Source organism: Ambystoma mexicanum, chromosome 2p, assembly GCF_040938575.1.
Source record: "Ambystoma mexicanum isolate Mex_15411 chromosome 2p, UKY_AmexF1_1, whole genome shotgun sequence".
Classification (NCBI taxonomy): Eukaryota; Metazoa; Chordata; class Amphibia; order Caudata; family Ambystomatidae; genus Ambystoma; species Ambystoma mexicanum.
In genome coordinates, this window is record NC_090923.1 from 623,677,012 (window position 1) to 623,697,548 (window position 20,537).

The window sequence follows — 20,537 nt, forward strand, 5'->3', positions numbered from 1 at the left end:
TGCCAGTGTGCTCAGCAACATTGTCCATGGAGCAAAGGAAAGAAGCAGCACTACTTTGCTGTAAACCCAAAATGCCTCTTTAAAATACCAGCTTTTCAACCTTAAAAAGTGCTGTTTTGGTGCTAAATCCATCATTTCTACTGAAGCATCGTGATTAAAGGGCCCTGCAATACCCAGGGTCAGTCTTGAGTCTCAGAGGAACTGGGCCTCATTTGAATTACAGCTCATACCAAAAGTATCTTTGAAAAAGCAACCCAGGGACTTTGTTCTTCTTTTTCCATGGGAAACGCAGCTATTTCTTTGCAACAAGTATCTAAAGAATCAGCTGTCCAGAGAAAGACTCTAAACAAATGCTTGATACATTTATCCATTCTGCAAACAATTCCAGCACTCAAGGGAAGGACTAGAGCTGACTAAAATGTGTATTTGCTGCAGATGAAAACCGAATTTAAAGAAATACGTTTAATGTGCTTTTACCTGAATGAAGAGCAAAATCGCCTATTTTTAAAGTATATTATTGTGTAAAGGCTTGATTATTTAAGAATGTAAAAGGATTTTCCACTGTTAAAAATCCACCTATATACTGTTTTAATTCCATAGGTTTAAAGTAAAGATTTAAAAGGTGAAACTCAAAGCTAAACCCAGTCTGAGTTAGTAAACTATATTAAAAAAAACCTGCCCTGCCAGTGCAAACCCTGGGAAAGGGTGACACCTCAAACTGCTGGAACAGGAAAAGACTAATTGCTACCTGAAGGCCTTGAATATCCAGGACAATGGGGCTTCCCAGTCAGCATTAGACATTCGTCTTTGCCCCAGGCTAAGACAATAGCAGATTAAGACACTCACCCTTCCAGTGGGAGGGGCAGGAAGCTTCACTCGCAAGGGAGAGACCCCTCATTCTACTTCAAAGGGATGGACATGTGCCTACACTTGGAAAAAAGAAAAAAAAACTGACAAGTGACATTTGGTGTTTAAAAAGCCTATTGTGCAACTGAACTTTCAAGACATTTAACTTGGCAGCAAGAATGAAAAAAAATGTGAGAAGTGCATAATTCTAAATCTAATTTTATGCTATTCATTTGAAGACTTGGTAGGACTTACTACTGCATAAGCAACAGAAGTTAGAAAGAATGACCGATTGCGTGAAAAGTATTAATGTGGCAAATATAACCTTTTATACAGATATGCTAGGAGTATATGCGCATCTATGTACAAAATTGGGAAATGTCAGACCAAATCTTTCATGGTTAAAATTGCCAAAATGTAGCAGAAATACTAAACCAGGTCCGACAGACTTGGGAGTCGTATTGAAATGTGACCCACAAAATATGCAACCTGTGTATCTGATTTTCTTAGAGGTCATAACTACATAAATATGTATTTGCGGGAAAGTTAGATTTTGGTTCCAGTGGCTAGGGGATGTTCTAGTCATTGTTGAAAATCATCCAATAAACATGACATCCTTTTCTGTCATCCAATCATCGGAGAGCAAGGCAGAAACTGTGCACCTGCCCAATCCTAGCATTAGGGGTGTGGACATTAAGCCAGCCCCTGCCATATACTTTAGTGATGTCATTTGGCACCATGGGCTCCTGGAACACTAGAGGTTTTACGCACCTGTTCGCAACAGCGTGGGTTAACGACCTTGACCTCTTGTGTCTACAAGAAACCTGGTTAATTGAAAGTCCTTTTTAGAAGGTTTTGAACTAGCGATTAATCTAGTGATAAAGCAGCCAAAGGGTAGACCGATGGCAGGCCTTCTCTTGGCTGTAAAAAAAAGCATCTGGTTTCAGGATCTTGAAATCCTGCAACATATCGTCATTTATTCAGGTGTCCTCTATTCGTGTCCTACACAAAGGAAAGAGCAAGGATACACCCTTATATATCATCAATTTATACTGGAATCACCTGTCTAATGACGCTATGACCTTTATCGATCAAGTAACAGCGGTGATCGACGATTTACTTGGAAAGGAACATCCACTGGATTTAATTATATGTGAAGATTTAAACATCGACTGCACCTTAAATAAAGAATCTTCTGGCGGTAAGAAGAGGGGTACAAGTCAACAGGAGCAGATCGTTTTCCAATGGTGTTTAGAAATGGACCTCCGTGAGCTGACAATGCTAAATGGAAATACAGCAGGCGACATCCCGGCTCAGCCCAAGTGGAGACGGCTTGACCAAAATTCGGTCCTTGATTACATATTTGTATCTGAAAATATTCACAAGAGGTCAACTCGTCTAGACATCATCAAATGAACCACAGTGATCACGATATGGTGCAAGTCACACTTGATTACTACACCCTCTGTGATCAAGAGATCTGGCCATACGTGGTGAGCACGGGTGCCAGTAGGATCCGTCTAAACCTTCTAGATGCTGAAGTAACTCTCATTACAACTAACCTCCAGCAAAAATTAGAGTCCTTGGAATATCAACATCTTTTGACCAAATTTGAAGAACGTAAACACACCTTGAAACACGTTGAGTTTCGTCCAAAGCACAAATTAGACGTGAATGTTCTTCAACGGAAAAGATCCATACGACAAGAAATACGGAAACTAAAAGGGCCAAATAATGAAACCACTCGAGAGGGTAAAAGGGTGAATAAACAAAAATACAAGAACTGGCTCAAAACGCACTTGGCCACTATGCTTCAAAATGATTCAGAGGATATGTTGTCAAAAATGACAGGCAAAAATTCTGCTGACTTCTGGAGGTTAATAAGTAACAACTTGGCACCTCAACACGCTTTACAGGCCAATGCAGTCACAGAAGCAGAGTCGGCCAAGTTCTACACAAACCTATTTTGTAAAGATGTATCAATCGTAGACTGGGAAGCCACAGTCGTGAACCAATGGGATCTTGTGTTCGAGAGAGAAGACATCTTACACACAATTAAAAATGTGCATGACTCAAGAGCTCCCGGGCCCGATGGATTAACGAACTATACGATCAAGCGTAACCCGGATCTATGGGCAGACTTCTGTGTAACTCTATTTGACAGAATTGTTAAGAGTTGATCTACCCCTAAGTCATGCAAGAGCGCTGTGGTGGTCCCAATCTTTAAAAAGGAGGACAGATCTAATCCAAAAAACTACAGAACCATAGCGCTCCTCGACGTCTTAGGAAAGATTTATGCCACCCTCCTCCAACAAAAACTCTTAAAATGGGCTAAAGAATGCAATGATGTAGACCATAGACAAGCTGGCTTTGTAAGAGGGGTGGGATGCAGTCTAAATCTGCTTCTGCTGAACCTGCTAAAGATGGAAGCAATTAGAACAAATTCCAAGATCTATTTGGCACTAATAGACCTCTCACATGCTTTTGATAGTATTAATAGAGAGATGTGGAAAAAACTGACCATGTGGAACTGTCCTCCCAGTATAGTGGATGCAATCCGTGAGTTACATTCGGATACTTCCATCAAGATCCGACTACACGTGAAAGGTACGCTATCTGCCCCAATTAGTACACACAAGGGTGTGAAACAAGGCTGCCCCTTGGCAGCCATTATTTTTAATCTGTTCATATCCGATATAAATGAGGCATTTAATGGCGCCAGAGAACAAGAGAGGAATCCAGTGAGGATAGCTACGTCCCCTGCACACTTTCTGAAAGGCCAGAAAAGGCCTAATGGAGATTACGTATCGAGTTTTAAGTAATTATGGTCACTTGAAATCTCATGCGAGTACAATTTAAATAAAGAGTTCAATAGAAAGTTTGTGTTTATAAAAAACGATTTTTGCTTTTTATTTGCATCTTGATATGCCCAACGCGTTTCGAGTTGTGTACACTCTTCATAAGGGGCAGCATATTCAACAATCAAAGTCTACAAAAAGAAAGATTGTATACAACAATATATTAGTATTTGTTTAGTACAACTTGTGTTAATCAAATATAACATCAATTCGAAAAATCACGATTGTTATTTTTAAAGAATTAGCATCTTTTTTGTAACAAAACATCCTGACATTTGTTTAGTGACCCCATTGTGACTCATCACTAGAAGAGCAGATATTAATGTGGAGGTGTATTAAATTTTACGCGAGTATTAAAAAAAATACCAGGTATCTAAGTATATTTGATACGTGCCAGAAGTGGCCCGGTCCGTCTTACTCTTGCGCTCAATGCGGGGAAGAAAAGGGTTAAGTATTTATAGAGAGAATAGATATAAGGGAAAATCAAGGATGATGTGTAATATAAACAGGCATAAAATGTGAAATGGAAAATCATTATCTTACCGAATTAAATGTTCCCAAAAAAAAAGGAAAAGTTGCTGGATATGTCAGTTGGTATTAGCTGGATGTGCTCCAGACGCTCAACCAGGTAAGTGATGTAGGTGTCTTAAATGTAAGTAACCTAATTTCTACAAAAGGGGGAATGTATGACAAGGGATTTAGTATGCTAGTATCTAGGCGTAAGCCAAATAGTATTTGCTGTAAAGAGTACTTACTAGAGCATCAGCGGCGAGTAGGGAAGCGTCTGAATGCGGTCGGGAGCCGTGATCGAGTAAGCTAGTTGATACACGGCCGTGTATTTATATAAATGGCGGCTATGACGTCATATGCGCATGCGCCAGCGACGTCAGACTATGTCATGACGTCACTCACGTATGCGCGAATGAACGTAAACAATGCCAAGAAAGATGTGTCGAATTATTAAATGAATGGAGGAATGGATAATGCTGTTATTGATAAACATAATGCCCTTTTTGAAAAACATAAGGGTAGATAGAGAAATAAGTGCCAAAATAATATAATGAAATAAAATGATGCCTAAGATCGGGAAATGCCGTTGGTTAAGAGCCTAAGGGTGGATCAAAGAGGGTACACCAGAGAGAACCAGGTAATGGTGTGGAGTAGATGATCCTATGTCTGAATAACCGTATTGGGAGTACCATGCTCGGAAATAGACCGGGCGGGCAGGTGATAAATAGATCCACGAAAAGTGGATGTAGCTAGTGTATATCAGAGTGCCTAGTGCATCATATAGCAGTAAAATAAGGAATCCTAAAATCTCAATGGGCCTCATTCCGAGTACGGCGCTAACCAATGGCGCTATTAACGCCTTGGTTGACGCCGTACCCGAACCGGCAGCGCCTTGGTGGATGGCGGAATTACCGCCCCATTCCAAGGTTGGCGGGGCGGTAATTCCCCATTCACCAAGGCTCTTCCCCATTCCCAAATGAGCCCCAATAGGGCTCAATGGGAATGGGGAAGATGCAAATAACGGTGACCGTTCATTACGGTCACCGTTATTGGCTTGGAGGCCCCTTTGCGCCCTCGACTTTAACACCTGCTCAAAGCAGGCATTAAGGGCGAGGGCGCAAAGGGAACTCGGAGTATGGCGGTAAGGGATCACCGCCACCGGTCTCGTTACCGGTGGCCGCTATCCCTTACCGCCATACTCGGAATGAGGCCCAATTTGTACATATTTCACAGAAATACAAACAGATGTTTTTGAAGTGTACAAATAAATATATGTAATTACTGACCCAACAGGGGATGTGAGTGTACATTCTAATGCCAACTAGTGGCCAACATGAACACAGAATGCAATCATTAAGAAACAGCAGATGAATCTCAGACATGTTCAATGTAGAGTAAGAAGAATGATGGAGTTTAGCTGATACATTCAGAGTTTTGGACGTACAGTCTTAGTGACAACAACTTGCCAAGCCTAAAATACTTAAATTGTGTCTTAGCATGTAGAATATGATCTGAATTATAAAAATGGGCCTAAGTCGTAGTCCTCATTGATCCCAAGAGGGGTCATAGCATCCAGTTTGTTTATCCAAAAGAGTTCTCTTTGTGCCAGGAGTTTTGGAAGATTACCACCTCTGCTCAGAGGTCGTAAAACTTCCAGTACCACAAATCTCATTTGTGAAACATTGGGCTTCTTGTCTCGAAAGTGTCGGTACACTGGGGATTTGCAGTTTTTTGTTCTGATACAGGATTTGTGCTCTGTCCACCTGTCTTTAACTTTCCTGTTCATTTTGCCAACATAGTATATGCCGCATGGGCAGCGGATGGCGTAAAATGCATCATCAAAAAAACAGCTGAATTCCTGATACAGAAATATCCTGTAACCCCGATGTTTTACGGGTTGCCTAAGATACACAGAAATCTCCAGGATCCACCATTTCGCCCTATTGTGGCTGAGACGGAAAGCATTTTTTGAGATTTGTGGTACTGGAAGTTTTACGACCTCTGAGGAGAGGTGGTAATCTTCCAAAACTCCTGACACGAACTTTCTATTGAACTCTTTATTGAAAGTGTACTCGCATGAGATTTCAAGTGATCATAATTCCTCACTGCATTCCTCTCTTGTTCTCTGTATATATCCAGCCTAGATAGCAAGGCTGTGTTTCCCCCCCACCCCCCCGACCTTGAACAATTTACCATAATGTTTATTTCTCTGATTACATTTCATTGAACTACACTTATTTTGGTGTGCAAGTGTGTTTACCTGTGTTGGTTAGCATTTAATGGCGCCGCCACATTTCCTCCCAAAATCCATGGCTCTCCCATTGACTACTTGGTCTATGCTGATGACCTTATCTTGATAGATTTGACACCTATAGGACTTTAGCGTAAACTGAACCTCCTTGACGCCTACATAACAGCCAATGGGCTTTACATTAATAAACAAAAATGTGAAATTCTAATCTTTGAGAAATTAGGAATCAGCAGGGGAAGAAAAAAGTTCAACTGGTGCCAGCAGATCATAAAAAATACCACATACTTAGGCATGAGGATCAGTGCCAGCAGAAACGACGCCCCATGGGCTGAAGTCACCAAAATCAAGTGTCGGCAGTTGGCATGTCAAGCCTCTCCGATTAATAAAAAATATGGGAAATTCTCATTAAAACTAATCATGTTCTTCCAGCAAAAAGTCGTTCCGGCACTAATCTATGGTGGAGAAAATGCTTTTGGATGCACAAACGACCTGTGGAACTCACTCGAAAATATATTCTGGACTCGAGTGTTAGAGCTTCCTGAGGGCACCTCAACTGCTTGTCTACAGTATGAACTGGGCCTCATTTCAATTCATGCAAGAGTTTCATGGAACCTATTGAGCCTGTTCAGAAAAACTATGTTAAAGGTTCCAGTGGCCCAAGTTCAAATATTGCACAAGCCTGATACAGACAAAATGTATACCATCCTCTCCAAATGGAACCTCCTCTGTCAAGATCTTTTAAAAGAGTATGATATCACTCTTTTGACGTTAATAGAAAATCCAGACCAGGCTAAGAGGAAGTTATGGAGATTAGATTGGATTAACACTTGCGATTTAAGACTTAAATCGAAACTGATGCAAGAGGTCCCGGGTGAAGCAAAAGGATATGGTCAGCGTCACACCTATTTAACTCTCCTTCCGGATCAGCATGCAAGAGCTTTATATATGCTCTTTAGGCTAAATATATTGGCAACTAAAGAACGTTTAAGCACTTGGACTAAGTATGGCGAACTGGACCTTACGTGCCGATTCTGCAGTACTGACAAGGGGACTCTAAAACACTTGATGTTGTTTTGCCCTGCATTTCAGCAGCAAAGAGGAATCAACTTCGGTCCAGTGATCAACGAACATCAAACCATGAGTGTCAAGGAGTGGTGGAGAGCACTGTTTGATGGGTCAAATAGAACAGTACTATTTGCATTAACAAACTTTCTTTGAATGCTAAAAGTCTGTTTGGACGCAGAGAAAGTAAATTTAGTGCCCAATTAAAATTAGAGAAATTTGTTTTCAGGAGACTTTTGGACCTATTGAGCATTGTGAGCTAACTGCGGAACTATGACTTGATTATGTAAACCGGTGGGATGGAAAAGGTTGTTTTTGTTTTCTTTTTAAAGGTTTGAATAAACCAATAAAATTTAAAAATAAAATAATAATGACCCTCACAGCACACAGACTGATTTCTGACTTCTTCCTGATTTTCTGTGTGGCGCCCTGTTCCTGATTTTTCCATCCTGTTTGTTCCCGACTCCTAATTCCTTACAAAGCTAAGGCCTCAGCATTGCTGAACTCCTTTTTCAGCTAGGCCCAAATTCTTAAATCCCAAAAATCCAAGGGAAGCATTTAGCTGGCTTGCTACTACTAAATGCAAGCCTGCTGCAAACTCGCCATCCCACGGATCTCCAGTCTCCAGTAAAGCAGAAGGGCCAGCCCAGTGCAGTCCAGTGACCAGAACAGCCCAGCTGACCGTATCCCGCCAGATGTGCTCTGCTGTCCTTGATTCGACCCGATCCGTGTGGTGTTGACCAGAACCCTTGACGGTCCAAAATCCTAAACTAAAGTGGACTGTAAGTATTAATAGGAAGCATAGAAAATCATAGCATCCCTTGCTTTCTTTTGTTCCATCCCAATCTCTAAACCATCCTATCCTTACCTTAAGAACTTGTAATATTGTCACAACCATTCTTGAAACCTTGCCTTTAATTCTTTGCGCTAGTGCTAACTCCTTTAAATAATTTTGCCTTGTGAAATCCCAAACCCTTAATCCTCCCTCAGGTAATCGGACTGAGTCCGCCAGGGCGGACACGGAGGTGCTGGGGTTGGTTCCGCGGATCAACTCTAGAGCTTACTGTGTTTCAAACTGGTAACCTAGCATGAATGCCCTAGTGTAGCGCACAACTATCCTTGTAAAAATTGATTTCTGCTTTCTTTTTCGTGCCTTATTTCCCAAAAACGCCTCTCATTCAACATTGCATAACTCACTCAATTTAATAGCTAGAGACTTCATTTCAACTCTGGATTATACCTAGGACCTGTAGCTACATCCCAACCTAATAACCGCACTCCAAATCAGTATATTTCACCCGTTTTTCCTAAAAACCGTTTGGTAAAATTGAGGCGGGAATCCGCATTTCTGCAAAGTTTTACACGTGTGATTTTTGTTTTACATTATTTTCAACCTTCCATTAAGATTCAAAGTGTTTACTTGTGCTCAAACTGTAGCTCATGACTGTTAGCATCTTTTCAATGTTGCTCCCATAGAAATTTGTATTGATTTATGAACCGTTGCACGTTTCATTGTTTTGCTAGGCCATTTCTGAATGTCATTTTAAAAAGTGTAAGATTGCAAAGCAGTTTTTCTCTCTTGTTTGGGGAGGGAAGGTTGTACTCAAATTATGTTTACTGTTCTTTATTCCTGAATACCTGCTGCTACTTACATCTATTTAGAATTGCTTATTTGTGGGTTGAGGAATTTTGCAGGGGGAAATCCTAACTGAAGTTATATCCATGCAAAGAGGCCAAAAGTGTTCTTTTCTTTGATGTTTCTAATGTTCTTTGCTCGTATATACATACCTCTGCCATTATATCTCATTACTTTAACTTCTGTTGTAAATATATGTATGTAACTATGTGAACTATCAATGTAAATAATTTCAAGATTTGTGCCCTGATGCCCCCGGGCCTGGTGGTGCGCGTTATAAACAAATAAAATACAAAATACAAATGTTTCATATTTTGTGTTGCTAAAAAGTGAATTTAACGGTTCCATGTGATATAGTTGCGGCGAAAATTGCCGTGGTAACAAAATATTGCGGCAAAAATGCTGCAGTTTTTGCGCCGCAGTTCATGTAAAACATGCGGGGGACACCCCCGCAACCCCTGGACCCATTATGCCATTTAAGGGGAGCGGGAGACACTCCCGCAACTCCCGCGCCCCTTAAATGGTATAATGGGGCACACTTTTACCGGGTCAACCGGCAGCATTTTTGCTGCGATATTTTTTTACTGCAACATTTTTGCCGCAATTATATTACCTGAAACCAATTTAACTGCCTTACATAACTTCTTATCTATTATTTTCACCACCTTGGTGATTGCTGCTCCCTATTAAAAAGTATATGTTTAATTTGAGTTTTAAATAAATAAATAAGTATTACCTTTACCAACCAGCCTGATTCCTGGTCCATTGTGACCTTGGGTATTTTGAGAAGGGGTGTGATATGAGTGGTATATCACCCAGAATATTGAACCTATAGACATAATAAAATAAGCATTTCAGCTGCGCGGTGCATACTAGGCTGAGACCAGCTTATTGAAATACTTAAGAGATTGGCGCGCATGCTAGGCACTACTCTTTCATATTGGCCTTTTCACTGACTTTGCTCTTGTGTTGCGGCTGCTGGCTGGTGAATGTCCTGTTCTTGTCAACCCACTTTGCTGGTTATTAGGGTAGAGAATTTGCAGCAGAATTCAAGCAGGTTGATTGGAGCAGTGCGCCGACATAGCCAGCATCAGTGCCCAGCATTGTCACCTTCGAAGTCATTGTTATTCATAAAATGAATCCATTGCCATGCCCTGCTAACCTGGGGTATGACGTTTGTGAATAACAATGAGCGAGCCTATGATGAAGAGACCCAGGTCAGTGCACACTGTTTTTATATTACTATGATTGACTGACAGTTAAAATAATAAAGTTGCCAAAACAACACAACATAATCAAGCTAGGATTAGAAATAAGTGCTGGGGCTGAGCACTGGCAAATACACACACACGCACTGATCTGCAACTTTTGCATTGCCAGATGTTTTGGACTTCAACTCCCATGACCCCTACCCACTGACTATATGGGATAGTGCCAATGGGAGTTGTAGTCCAAAGCATTGGTAGAGCCAAACGTTGCAGACTCTTGATCAAGAACAATATTTCATGCAATTTTTTGAAGCACGTTGGCTAAATGCCCACACAGATAAACCCCACCAAGAGATTCGTAGTCTGAACCCAGTCTCTCACAGATAGTATATACTTACACTGTTCACCTATGCTTGCTCACTATGCAATACTGTGTGCACATTACTGTACAGACCTTGTTTCCGGTAACAAAGAGCAGCGAGTCCCCCAGCTGGCTGACATCAGGCGACACGGGCTGCCCCTCACTCAGGGAAAAGTTGGAAAGGGTCATGCTGTTGCTGTTCCGCTGAAGGGACACCTAGAGGAACAGAGCAGGTAGTTAGTAAAAAACGTGGAAGCAGGAACAACTGCAGGTAAATAGGAAAGACAAGGGGCAGCAAAGGTGGATCAGCAGACCACCACCGCTATCCTACTCATTGACGAAGAATGGGCATGAAGTATTAGCCAGCAAACACTGCTGGTAAATCGTGTGCCCAGCTTAGACATTTCTTTTCCTCATCAAAGTGCCTATTCCCAAAGCCTCACCCTGGCTAACCTTTGAGCCCTGTATTGGCTCATACAGCACTTTGTATGCATTTCATTGGTGGAAATGGGCTTCCTTTGACGCTGCAGCAATATGGTTCCATGTGATATAATCGTGGCAGAAATTGCTGTGGTAACAAAATATCGCGGCACAAATGCCGCTGTTTTTGCGCCGCAGTCCAAGTAAAACATGCGGGGGACACCCCCAGAACTATTATACCATTTAAGGGCAGCGGGGGACATCCCCGCTCCCCTTAAATGGTATAATGGGGCACACTTTTACCCGGTCAAAGGGCAGCATTTTTGCCGCAATATTTTTTACCATGACATTTTTGCCGCAATTATATTACCTGATGCCAGAAATATTACTTCCTGTGATGCCATGGTGCCATGGGCCTGCAGAGGTCAGGCGCTAAACCAACAGTGACCCGTTGTGACGAATCAACCTCTCGGGCACCAATGGTCCAGGGATGAATATCAGTTTCTAAACCATTAATCAGCCCCACACCTCTAGTACACCACAAGGGATCTGAACAGATTGGAATGACAAGCAAATTATAAACCTCCTTGTCCAATTTTGGTAATGGGGACAGAACGGCAGGCTTATCCCTGAAAGGTCGTAGATCGTTGGTTAGTTGCAATACAGCGAAAATACAATTATTACCCAATGATAAAAAGAACTGTCCAGTCAAGGTTATATACAAAATATCTACTTTATTTTTTATCTCAACAGTCAGTTCTACCAACACTAAGAAATACAACCAACCCTGTAAAGGAATGCATAGGACAATTTCAAAGAATGAAAAGGGAATCACTCTGGATACTGACCCGAGGGTAGTCGGTATGGTTAATAAGCACAACAGTTTAAGGTTAATTGGCTTCAACACAAAGGGAGCAACAGGTCTTACTATGTCTCTAGGGGTCTTCTAGGAAGGCCCAGGGGACAATACCACAATGTACCTTGTGCCATAGGTGTTCTTGATGCTTGACATGGTCGAGGCGGCTTCAGGGCACTTTGCAGTCTTCTGTGACAAAGTTCAAGATGGGAGTCAGCTGCAGGTATCAGGCAGCAAGACGATTCGGCGATAGAAGCAGGACGAATGGCTACAGGCTGGTCTAAACAGCGGGTCGGGGTCAGGAATCGTTCTCTCAGTGCTGCTCTGAAGCACTGGTCGAGTCATCTTGGATGTCTTTAGGCTACTGTGGCTTGACAGCGGTCAGCATTGCAGTCAGTTGCAGCTCGGGGAACTCTACTGGCTCAAAAATGTCCTTTAAGGCGGTTGTCAGTAGATGCTAGTGGAGGCACTTCTCCCATCTTCTTCAATACGCGTGTGCCGTCCTTCAAAGGTGGACGGTCCAAAGCTGAGGGGTGTGTTGCAGGTAGCTGCCTTGTCCTTTGTTGAAGGTTCAGAGACCTTCTGGCACTTCCTATCCCAGAAGCTTGCTGCAGAGCCTAGCAGGGCATGCTGTGTGCTGGCTGTGTACCGGTTCTGGAGTGGCTGGAGGGTCCTCAGATCTTGATCTCCCTCTGTTCATTATCTCCTCCTGTTCCCTGGGAGATGTTTTGGGGAGGTATCCTGCTTCCCTCTTTGGAAATCCAGGCCTTCCTTCACGGGTGGAAGATGTAAGGCAGACTATCTTCAGCCAGGGTCCAAGGTTGAGTTCTTCTTTGTTACTTCAAGTGATGTCTTCAGATCTGCCAAAATAGGGGATCAGTCCTCTTTCAAAGCCAAATGGGCCACAGTGATTGGTGTAGGACAGGCTTTCCTTAATTAACCAATCCTACCAACAATCTCCTATAAGCATGAGGTTATAAACTGAGTGCTTTGCAACAGGAAAGTTAAAGGGGTGAAAAAATGCGATACCAAGTCCCACCCATTTTCCTGTCTGTTGTTGATCAAAGAGTCTCCCTGGTTAATGGATCTCCCTGTGGTTCCTGTTTAAAGCAGAAGGTCTCCCTTGAAGCTGCAGCGAGACCAGACTCTCTGGCTCTTGGGCTCCCCCTAGCGGGGTGGATTACTGTAAACACACAGTCCCATACATGACAGCTCACCATCCTTCATACTGAGGGCGGGAGCTGGTTTCAGGTTGACACAGTTAAATATGAAAGTTTTTGGGGTTCCCTGTCTGCTTTGTTAACCACTGCAGCTAGGCCACAAGTGAGCCTGTTTGAAGTACCCTCTAATTGGTATGCTAATTGCTGTGACCAGCTGCAGGTCCGAACAAAAGAGCAGGGCAGATCTATGGTGCCTTTGTTATTTAATCAGGCTGGACATGGCAGGGGGAAGCTTGGTCCTCCCCCTTCCTGGAGAGCACACAGTGTACTCCCGACTGTCACTTTCCAACTATGACAGGGTTGACTGTGCCTGTAGACTGTGTCCACCCAGAGTACACAGGTCTATGAGTTTGTTGTGGTGTAGCATAGGAAAAGTGTGTGGGGATTAGCCCCACACATTTTCCTGAGGTTGGTCTACCCTCATTCCATTTAATTAAACATTTAAAAAAATGCCCAGACGAGCTCACACCCACCATGCTGATGGTCGAATTCCTCCCACCAATGATGATTGTGGCTAGAGGAACAACTCAGAATGGAGCTGGGTTGAAGTGCCTTCAAAATGGGAATTTAGTGAATTTTAAGGCCTCAAAATCCAAACACAAAACAAAGTGACATTAATCCCTGCCATCAGTAATACCAGATTGGTTGGCGAGAACTTGATTGTATTCTTTTCACACTTCCTCTTGCCCTTTTTATATTGTTTTATATTATATTAAGTGATTAACATGCATGTGTTTTTATATTGTTATTTATTGATGGTTGTTATGCTAAATTATTGTTGTATTATGAAATGCTCTCATTTTAATATATATTATTTTCACTAGACCACCCTGTTAAAGCCGAAACAGGGCTCAAAAGCAAAACAATTGAAAGAAATGTTTTTATGGGAGGGCAAAAGATGTATGTGCCCCGGTCACCCACCTAGGGAGGGGCCCCAACATGGTTGTCTGATGCAAAGACGTCAGTGACCATTTTTTGCAAAACATAACACGTGTGTTTAGTGTGCTGCTTGGGTTCACTGCTCTAAGCCAAGCTGCCTTTCCTCTGACTAGGCACTCTGCCACTCTTCTCTTTGAGGTTGGTAAGCTCGAGTATATATACTTTGGTGACAGTAACACCTACTGGAGCCCTAGTTCTAAAATGCAACATAGAATTAGTGTGGTGCAGGGCTAGAGCTTGGTTCCTTCAAATGAGGGCTGTAAAACCTGTGCAGCCATCCCCATTCAAATTCTGGAGCATAAACTGTTAGACGAGGTGATTAGATTTGACACTGTGGAACCAAATTGCTGAGATTCTTATCCTGGCTCTTCCACTAGACAATAAATTAATCATGATCAAACCATTGTGCTCAAATTCCACTGCCATTCTGACAAACCCCCTGGCAATGCCTCTGCAACACTTCTCCGAAACAACACTTTTTGCTGGACTTCCAAAGTAACCAGCTCCGAAAATAACCAGGAATGGGGGCCTCCCACAGGTAATCAGAGACACTCATTCCTACCAATATACTCACTCTCCACCAACAAACAATAGAACGCAGCTATACCCCTCAATCAATTTCGCCCTAACTGCACACATCTTTAAACACCTCAACAGTCTATTAGAACGCAGTTATACCCCACGGAGGAAATAAATAAATAAATAAAAACTTTTTTTTTAAACAAAAAAAATCGGCCTAGCTGCACACAACCTCTTACACATGTCCCACGGTAGCCAGCATGCAGACTCGGAGACCACCTTCCTTGCTGCACACATTACACTGATCTCAGCGCCTTGGTATAAAGCGCTATATAAATAAATAAAATAAATAAATAAATAAATAAATAAATCTCACAACCACCGCACTGCACCTTGCATTAGAATACAGCCAACCCCATGCAAACCACTCTGGCTGCAAACATACTAAGTGCACCTAAGAACTATGCTACCCTACTCTCTCCGCTGACCTGGACTATAGTCCCTGAGGGCGTTCAACCCACAGCGCTTTGGAATCATACCAATGGTATATAAGGCGCTATAAAAATGCACCGTAACATATCATAACATTCGCCAATTGCCTGATCTTTCTTTTCATGTAAACCAGTGAGTGAATGGGTCCTAGAGAGAAAACAGCCAACCTAAAGTCACATGCGCATCACACTCCCCCACACAGATAAAAGGCAGAGCACGAAAGCACACTGAGCAAGGCTTCTTTTCAGGTCTGCTTATTTTACACAAAAAGGTTTGCTTTTCTGCACAATTTTTTATTTTCTTCTGCAAAGCATCAAGAACAATTCAAACGTCTGTGAGTTGGGTGCATTTTAAGCTTTAAAATAGTTGAGTCGTAAAAGTCATAAAACCCGAATAAGATTTTCTCAGGCCATATCAATAACTATTCTGGTGCTTGTATGCTTCCCTTTATGATGGAGTAAATGGAGCTGGAATTATTCTCCTTTTGTATAACATGCATTGCATGTTTTTTTTAAACAAATATCGCCATGTGGGCTTAGTATGTGATTGGAGCTTGTGTTCTTCTTGCTCTGTTGTGGGTAAACATATGTGCTCCGGTGCCAAAATCCCTTCTGTGGCCCCTCACATACTCTTGCTATGAGCTGTTACACGGGAAAGCGTATTGTACGCAAACAGCCACAGCATGCAGGGACCATGCCGAAATGTCCCCACAGGCTAACACAGGCAGGTAGCCACGGTGTTGTGCAAAAACATTTTGTTGTCAAAGCCAGTCATCCTGATTTGTAACATAACAGCAGACATTTCCAAGGCAATAGAGTTTTAAAAAAAATCCCCCAAAAAATCCAGTAAGGCAATAATGGCTTCTGTTATTTCAGTGCTCTGAGACCTATGGATGTGTGTAGCGCTATATAAGAAATACATTATTATTATTAAGGTTGGTGGCGACCCCACATGACTGGGCCTGGCAGTCCCCATCTTTAGGGGGACATGGCATACCTATGAACCTGATGGCTCCGTTTAACCCCTCCATGGGTGTATATCTCATCTATCATTTTTCCCAGGGTGCCAGCTAACTGGTGGGACTTTCCATAATCCCCTACCTTGTTCCCTAGTATGTGAATGACTTTAGCTTGAATCACTGTCCTTCGGTTCATACTGCCGCCATGCAATGACAGTCCTCTCCCTAAGCTCCACCCCTGGTTGCCATCTTCAGATTTGGCAGCACGTAAAGTAGCAGCATGAACCAAGCAGAGCCACAGAGGGGAAGGCGGGAAGGTTTGCATGTGAATCCATGCCAGATCCCTGCTGGAGAACAGGAGTTACAGGTAAGAATTCTGTCTGTGTATGGGATCCTAGGGGGTCTTGGTGAATGGGTTTGGTGATTCTTTGTGTGAGGTCAGGGGGCCCTGTATTGGAGAGGCATTGTGGGCAATGGAAAGGTGATCCACTCCTGGACAGGCAACCAATGAGCTTCTCTCCTAGATTTGGAAATGTGTTCTCATTTCTGGATGTTGAGGGCTGCTCTCAGGGCATTATTTTATATAACTTGCAGTTTTTTTTAAATTTTTCCAACTGTAAATTGGATGTCACACTAGTCTACCTTAGAGCCAATGATGGCCCGGGCAATGGTGAGGCAGTTGTCTTTGATGAGCAAGGGTCTGACTGCGTTGAGGACCTAAATGGCGTAAACTGGCGAGGAGGCAATGGCGCCTACCTGTCTGGACAAGGTGAGTGAGGCATCAAGGTAGACTCCTAGTGTATTTACTGTGATAGAGACAGGAATCACACACTGGTCGATCTGGAAGGATGTGTATTGAATGTTAAGTGACTTGCAGGCACTGGGTGTGCAGACAATTAAGATTTCTCTCTTGTTGCTGTTGAGGCAAAGGCGATTAGCTGCCATCCATGCCTGAATTGTGGAGTAGATGTTGTTGAGGGTAATGGAATCATCTGTGTAATTGCCTGAGTGGGATCAGGATTTGCGGGTCGTCGGCATAGTTGGTGTAAGCTATGCCAAGGGAGTCTAGGATGTTAAAGAGTGGCCTTGTAAAGATATATTATATAGGGTCGGGCGATGCAGGATCCTTGGGGAACACTGCAGGTGATGGGGAGGGGGAGGCATTGGCAGTGTCTGAGAAGACTCTCGACTCTGCCTTACAGGAAGGATGTGAGCCAGACATAGGCATGCGTGGAGAAATTGGCATGGGTGGTAAGGTGTTGGCAGAGGATTTGATGGTTGCCCAGGTCAAATGCGGTGGATAGGTCTAGGAGGAAGTGCAAGGAACAGTTTCCTTCATCCCTGATCTCATTTTCAGATTGAGAAAGGCAGATTCTGTTCCATGTCCTGGGCGGAATCTGGATTGGCGAATCCCTAGGATTTTGTTGTCCTCCAAAAATTGCTTAACCTGCAAGTAGGCTGCACTGTCTAGGATTTTTAGTAGAAAGGAGACAGTTGGAATTGGCCTACAGTTGGATGGAACGGATGGGTCTAAAGAGGTTTTTTTCAGAAGGGGGACGACCCAAGCTTCTTTAAGGCTGGCTGGCACAGTACATTTGGAGAAGGATGTGTTTATGATGGCTGTGATGACTGGGGCTAGCACATTAGCAACACTTTTGACGAGAGATGCTGGGCAAATATCGCCTTTGCATTTAGAAGGTTTCAGGCTTTGGATAATCTTTAAGACTTTGCTTTCGATGAGATCTCTGAAGGAGAATTGATTGGTGGAGGGAAGGGGGGAATGCAGCTGAAGCTTGTTGCTGTTGGGATGTTATTGAATTTGGCTTGTTGTGAGAGTATTTTTAGGTTCAGGTTGTCAATTGCCCTATGGGGGCGATAATGGGAATGGGGAAGGGCCTTGGTGAATGGGGAATTACCGCCCCCGCTCACCTTGGAGTAGGGCGGTAATTCCGCCATCCACCAAGGAGGACACAGTAAAATACCAGCGGCAACCATGGCGCTAATAGCGCCATGGTTACCGCCTACCGTGTAATGAGGCCCTCTGTCTTTTTCCAAAATTGGCTGGTGGTACTTGCCTCAATGAATGTCATTGTGGCATATTTTTTGCCGTTTCCATCGTGAGTAATGAACGCTGTTCATTAAGTGCATAAAGTGCTTCTGGATGTCATACCAAACATCTAGTGGTAGTTTAGTGGGGTGATCAGTGTTGAAGATGCCGCTATTTGTGTAGATCGCTGTCTGAGATTCTGGATTTGAGTGGTGTTTGGTCATACCGTTGTGCAGAGTATTTTTTTTAAATTATTGCCAGAAAAATATTCTTGGCATTTTGGAAGTCTGACTATGCACGAGGTTTAGATGGTCTGAGTGGGGTGGATTGTTAATGTGGTGGTTTATACCTACAGAAATGGCTACTAGGCTGGAAGGATGATCATATTTTCCTGCGGAGTTGCTTTGAAAATTATTATTTATTTAATGTACATTTGGTTAACAAATAAAACCTTAAGCACAGTTTAAGGACTATTAAAAAAGCAAGAAGAAAAACAGAAAAAAACAATATCACATTAAGAATAAAAAGAAAGGAAAAATAATGTCACATTAGATAACCTTTCTTACAATACATGGCAGTCAAATATATAAAAGCAGTTCATGATGAAAGATAACATCTAAGTAATTCGATGTGTGTTATAATCAATACAATTCTTTGAATAACACAGTAAAAACAATCATTCTAACCACTCAGCCCAGGATTGTTGTACATTCACCGGTCACAAATTCAGGCCACTGCTAAAGGTTTCACTGCCTCATTCCACATGTAGCAACCAGCTCCCGTTATTGGCAAGGAGGTAGCTCCAAGATGTGAGCTCCAGAATTGGACTTCCTGTACATTCTACGGCCTGCTTACAAACCCAGCATAAGCCTTTGAATACTGCGTCTTTAGAACCAGGCATTACGTTAGGACGTGGCGATTCGTTTCCACTGTGATCCTGCACAGTCTACATAATCTATCTCCGGAAGGTATACCGAAGCAGCCCCCTATGTATTCATAGGTAGGGAGGCTGTTCAGACGAAGAAAGGTTATGAATTGCCTCTGTTTTCCATTTCATTGCTTAAGTAGATATGGGCAAGGGGTTTCCAAGTTGAATATTTGGTGACTATATTCAGCAAAGTGTTTGTTTTGCTCACTTTTTGATTAGTATCAATTCTATCCAATGCCTATATCTTTTTTTAAAGTTGTTTTTCATAATCCGGCATTTCAGATATTCTTTCAGACGGAAAATGAATCTCTTTACAGTAATGGGGAACCATGTCAATGACTGTAGACAAGGATTAGGAAAAGTTGCATCTAACCTTGATGCTGTAAGACCCATTCCAGTGCTATCGCTCTAAATCCAACCCACTAACGAAAAATACAGCTTGAGCGTTTCAAAAGCCAATAGGTTTTAAGCGACTGGAGACCCAACTCGCATCTCACTGCCTCCTCTGATGTCGATTTAGGTACTGTCAAGACAGCTTGAAGGATTTTCACTTCGAACCGCTCCAGTGAACCAACAAAGGATTCCAGCAACAATTTGAGGCCATACATCAGCCCAAGAATGATGTTGGTTAAGTATATTTTCATTAGCCCTTCCAGATTATTGGCCCCTGCATTGGCTACAAATCTCTCTTTATCAGGAGCCATTCTTTAAGCATGCAGGCTATAATGCAGTTGCCATAGAAAGGATAGGATGGAGAGGCGCAAGCATGGGAATCCCAAATACATTTAACAATCAACAACCTCCAATTCAATGTCAACCAGTTTCCATGTATTTGTGCCATGGTGTTTCTTCTTTTTTCCCCCCCAACACCATAACTTTGGTTTTCAAAGAATGAATGCACAGATTATTTAATCTTGCATACAGAGGTAGGGCATTTAAAGAACATTGAAGTCCTACTAGTGTGTAGTCCATGAGGACTGTGTCATCGGCATGCACCAACCATGATGCTGCTTCACTGCCAATTCAGGGAGACAAAAAAAGTTCCCCTGTGTCAAGCATTGCCAGAAGCCGATAGTTGGAGGGGTCCAAGGCTCAGTCTTTTTTGCAGACAGGGATCAATATCAGTCCCTCCAACTATCTGGGATCCTCCCCAGTGTTAATGTTCTATTGAACCAGTCGGTCAATGGCCTCAACCAGAACGCTGGATTAGCTTTAAACACCACATTAGGTATGATGTCAGGGACAGGAGCCCTTGAGGTTTTTAGCCTCAATTACCATTTCAGTATCCTCAATTACAAACCCTGTAGGTTTCCACATCTTCATTTAACAAGAAGGTTTTGACGCATGCTTTAACAGAGAATCTTAATATAGTGAATTTATGCAAGAAGACCAAACATCCTCCGAGATTGGGTCTAACTCTTGTGCC

General features: G+C 42.6%; 1 protein-coding gene across 3 annotated transcripts in view; it reads right to left on the bottom strand.

The window, feature by feature from the left end:
- Positions 1–20,537, bottom strand: part of MST1R (macrophage stimulating 1 receptor) — a 524,743-nt gene that overhangs the window by 116,551 nt on the left and 387,655 nt on the right. For all 3 annotated transcript variants that reach the window (XM_069644143.1, XM_069644144.1, XM_069644142.1), the window contains exon 4: positions 10,826–10,948. In XM_069644143.1, coding sequence (XP_069500244.1) covers positions 10,826–10,948 — 123 coding nt within the window. The remainder of the gene's footprint in view (positions 1–10,825; positions 10,949–20,537) is intronic.